Here is a 4,489-nt window from a genome sequence, read left to right as displayed (position 1 = left end):
TGCTCACCTTCTCCCGCATCCTTCAGCACGACCCTTCATCCAGGGATCTAAAAAATACCCATACCTGATAGCCAGCATCCCTGATAGACAGCATCTCTGTTATAACTTCTTTCTGTGGGCTTTTGGAGATAGAAATAGATTTATTATAGCACTTGATGTTCATTATCATCAAATCCAAATGGTTTGATGCGTCCACACCTTGTGGAAGGTGTCCCTGCCCATGGCAGGGGGGTTGGAGGTAGATGATGTTTAAGGTCCTTTCAAATCCAAACCATTCTATGATTCCATGATTTGAGGGGGGTTTTTTTTGTTGTTGCTTGGCCCAGGGTTGAACTATTTCAACAGGCACAATCTGGAAGTTGGACTAGATAACTTTTAAAAGTCCCTTCCAACCCCAACCATTCGATAATTCTACGAGTTCTGTGCCATTATTAAATTTAGTTATCACTCCTGACTAACACATCACACTGAACTTCACCCAGCATCTCTCGAGAAGGTGCACCTGGCTGGTTTTGACCTTGAAGGATTGTTTTTCCCTGGGTTGTTTCTCACAGTGGCACAGGGGCAAGCGATGGGTACTGGCCACTTGGGCGGATCAGTGTCACGGCAGCCCGGTGTGGCTGGGACATGCCAGTATCTGTGCTGGGTGACCAGAAGGATGCTGAGATGTGGCTCCCCAGGTGAGCACTGTGTTTGGGGACAGAGAGGCCCCAGCCTGTGTTTTTTGGCAACATTTGCCAGCAGCCTCCATCTCTGTTCTGCTTTAGAAATTAACCTGGATGCCCAAATCCAGCCATGAGTCCAGGTTTGCCCTGACTGCTGCCAGGATCCGCCAGCGAAGCAGCCTGGGGTTCACCCCAGGGAAGGCAGAGCAGGAGGACGGTCACGTCCCTCGGACCTGCTCCTCCACTCCCTGAGCACCACAGCCACCCGACATGGGTGATGGGGGAGTGGGGAGAGCACTGCCAAACCAGAGCTCCCATGGGTGCCAGGGCCCAGGCAGGGCAAGGTGAGGGAGGGTGGTCCCCTGTTTTAGGGTCTCCAAGCTGTCCATCCCCATCCCCTTGTGCTGCCTGCAGAAGTGAGGGGCAGGGGAGGGAGAGGGGGATTTTTTCTGGTTCACCATAGGAAGGATTTTCAAACCCTGTAAATTCACTTTTGACAAGCGAATGGCTAAAGCAGATTAACCTTTTTGCTAATCCTCTATAATGGCTTCGGAATCTCCTTAACCAATAAGAAAATGATAAGAGCCTGTTTCTTTTATTTTTATCTATATCTATATTGTCCTCCCTTGTCTGAATTTTTTTCTTTCTTGTTTTATTTTCCTTTCCTTTTCTAATATGAAATAGCCCAGCGATCCTATCTCCTGGAGGCTCAGTAAACAGAACATCAATAATCCCTTTCCTTTATTCCTCTCCAGTAACAGGGTGCAGAGAAGTGTCTGCCGATTGGGATTTGATTACCAGCAGCTATCAAAAGTCTCTTTGTAAGATCTGGGTCCCAAATCCCATAATTCTTTGATAAAAGAAGTATTACCAGTCCATTTTCTGAAGTGAAAGGTACGGGAGGAATGAAAGAAAGCAATCAGCGGAGATCCTAATAGGCTAAGTGCGTGTGCGGCAGGAGGGCAGGGACGGGCAGGGGAGGCCAGGGAAAGGCGTCCTTTGTTACAGACGGGGAAGGAGAATTAATCTGCTTCAGGTCTATGATTATTACAGCTGAGAGCAGAGAGGGTCAGATCCTGTGCCTGCCCACGGCGTGTCCCAGCTCGCCTGCCCTGCGGTCCCTCCGGACCCGTGCGGTGTGGGGAGCAGAACCTAGCCCTGCATCCACCTCCTGTGCCAGCGCTGGGGTACGTGCATGAAAGCCGGGGCAGTTTGTGATGATCTCTGCGGTCAGTGCATCTCCAGTGCCTCTCTGGAGCGCTGACACCTTGTCAGGGTCACAGCAAACATGTCCAGATTGGGCGCTGCAAAGGCATCTTCCTCTGAAACGTACAGGAAATACGTGAAGCTTCACAGAACACGGTTATAATTCATGTTACACCATCGGAATAGCTGAAGGAGAGGCAAATAAAGGGATGGAAGAAAAAATAGTGGTTTGGTTTTCAGTGAGATGTTACAGAGCTTTGAGGGTCAGAGGCAGCAAGGCTCTGGGACACGTCTCCCGGCGCTGGGAGAGCAGCCAGCTGCGGAAGGGCTGGCAGAGAGCAGGGCCCAGGAGACAGGAGAGGGCACTGGGGGGCTCTCCTGGAGACTGGCTCCCGCTTCCCTACGATGCTGGAGGGGTTGCTCGGCTGTTCAGCGGGAAGTCACAAGGCCCCACAAGGACCTGTTCCCAGCACTCACCTGTGCATCTCCTCGGTGTACCACGAGTGGGACTGGTTTCTTCTCTCTCCTGCAAAGAAACACCGAGCAGGAGAGCATCCCTGCCTGAGCTCCTGGAGCCTCGCTACCCACCCGGGCTGAGGGCAAAAGAACTCGGGTTTAAACTTCCCTAAGTAAGCTGAGCTCAACCCCAGGCCCTCTCTTTTAACCCCAGCTAATCATTCCAGCTACAAACCCAAGCTGGAAGTTGTCCTCTCTCCTCCCGTGGATCGCACCCGCCAGGCCCTGCTGTTCGCTCTGGGGAGGGTCGGTGCCAGGCATCCCCTCCTGTCCCCCATCACCACTCTCAGCCACAGCCTCACCTTAGCCTCTCTCGCTGGACAGAAGTTGGGAATTGGACTGACAAAGCTTTGGGAAGCCCAGGCTGCCATCCTAGCTCCTCCGGGCTCACCGATCCCCCCGTTTGCTGGGGCACTGAGGCCATGCTCCTGCCCGAGCTGCTGTGGGACCGCGCTGCTCGCCTGCCTGCGCGTGGAGGGTACGGCTCAGCTGTGCAGGGGGTGGCACAGAGCTGCCACGAGATGCCAGTGGCCTCATTTATTACGGGCTTTGAATCCTTGCGAGGAGTATGTTGGGTACATGCAAAGCATCTGCAATATCACCATGATTAGGGCAGTGGAGGTGGGGGAAAGGGGAAGGAGGGAAAACAGAATTTTTCTGTTTTCAGTAGAAAATAAATCAACTTTCACAGAGAGTTTTAGCACAGCCAAAGGCTGTACTATCAATAAAAATGATTTTTTATTAAGCTGAACTCTCTCCTCTCTCATATTGTATGATATGACAGCTCTCTTTTGATGGGAAAGCTTTCATTTGGCCAGAGAAGGGATAATTTGCTTCTTTTAAGGAGTTAATCCTCCAGTCCATTTCCGGGCTGGGAACAGCTATCCTCCCCCTTCCTTGGACTGGAGGCGGCAGCACAATGGAGATCATAACCACCTCAAATCTACACCCGAGATGGAGAAATCAGATTTCCTTCTCCACTCATTTTTGTGGGATTAGCTAAATCTTAGATCCACACTAACCCTTCACAAAGCTGCCAAGATTAGTTAGAATTTATTTTATTCACAGGGGGGTTTACGGTTTTCTTTTCAAAGGGATTATATCTCTCTCTATATATATATATTTAGGGTGGCTTCAGACATAAAGCAGCTAGGTTAGAGGGAGAAAAAGTGCGTTGTATATAAAATAAAAACTCGGCTGCAAGAATGCCAGTCACTTGAAACAGCAAGACAAAGCAGCGATTCTGGATGGCTTTGACAGTCTGTTTTAAAAGCTATGTAAGTGGTCTTTTCCTTGTGAGACCCCACTCCAGAGTTAGCACACAGATAGCAAACCCCACTCAGCGTGAGCTCCCCATTCTGCAGCCGCTGCTGCCGGCAGAGGATGTCTTCGGAGCCAGCATCAGATGCCAACGCTGGCAGGAGAGGCCTCAAGAAGCCGTGTCCGTTCAGCATTGAGGACATCCTCTCCAGCCCAGCAGAGAAGAGCCCCCAGGTCCTGGTCCCACTGTGTCTGCGGGACATCTTGGACTGCGCGCCCAGGGGGCTGTGTGAGCTGGAGGCCATCCCAGGCAGCTCTCTGCAGGAGGAGGAGGAGGAAGAGCTGGAAGGAGCAGGCTGCAACTGCTGCTGCTGTTCTCACACAAGCGCCCGTTCCCGGCAGGACGTGCCGGGTTGGCTGGGTGAGTGTTTGGGTTCGCTGCACGGTGCAGGGCTCATGGAGGGGCTGGTGCCAGCGCTGGGTGGAAGGGAAAAGCTGGGTGCTGGGTGACAATACAGCGACTGGCCTGCCACCATGGGGTTGTTCTCAGGCCCCAGCTCTGGCGAGGGGCAGCAGGATCCACTCTCAGCACAGCTCCTAAGAACAGGCACTTTCACCTGCCATGCTAACAGGTTTTTGAAAGCAGCAGGGGCTATTTAGTACTGTATATTACTGCTTTATTGAAAAATAAAATACTTTTATAATTTATTTTAATTTACTATCACTATTTTAAAACACTTTCTTTAAAACACTCTTTATTGTTTTACTTAAGACACTTGAAAGGATGATGATTCTAGGGGTGGAGGTTCTCTGTGGAGTGGGGGGCCCCACGGCCATGCTGC

General features: G+C 51.3%; 1 protein-coding gene across 1 annotated transcript in view; it reads left to right on the top strand.

Moving 5' to 3' along the window:
• The first annotated feature begins 2,809 nt into the window (after nucleotides 1–2,809).
• Nucleotides 2,810–4,489, top strand: part of LOC104467082 (homeobox protein goosecoid-2-like) — a 3,042-nt gene continuing 1,362 nt past the window's right edge. Inside the window, exons 1-2 of the mRNA XM_010080710.1 lie at nucleotides 2,810–2,865; nucleotides 3,752–3,936. Coding sequence (XP_010079012.1) covers nucleotides 2,810–2,865; nucleotides 3,752–3,936 — 241 coding nt within the window. The remainder of the gene's footprint in view (nucleotides 2,866–3,751; nucleotides 3,937–4,489) is intronic.

The sequence above is a fragment of the Pterocles gutturalis genome, unplaced genomic scaffold (genome assembly GCF_000699245.1).
Source record: "Pterocles gutturalis isolate BGI_N339 unplaced genomic scaffold, ASM69924v1 scaffold33719, whole genome shotgun sequence".
In the NCBI taxonomy this organism is placed as follows: domain Eukaryota; kingdom Metazoa; phylum Chordata; class Aves; order Pterocliformes; family Pteroclidae; genus Pterocles; species Pterocles gutturalis.
The sequence above is the reverse complement of the archived record's forward strand: the minus strand, read 5'-3'. Positions and strand labels throughout refer to the sequence as shown.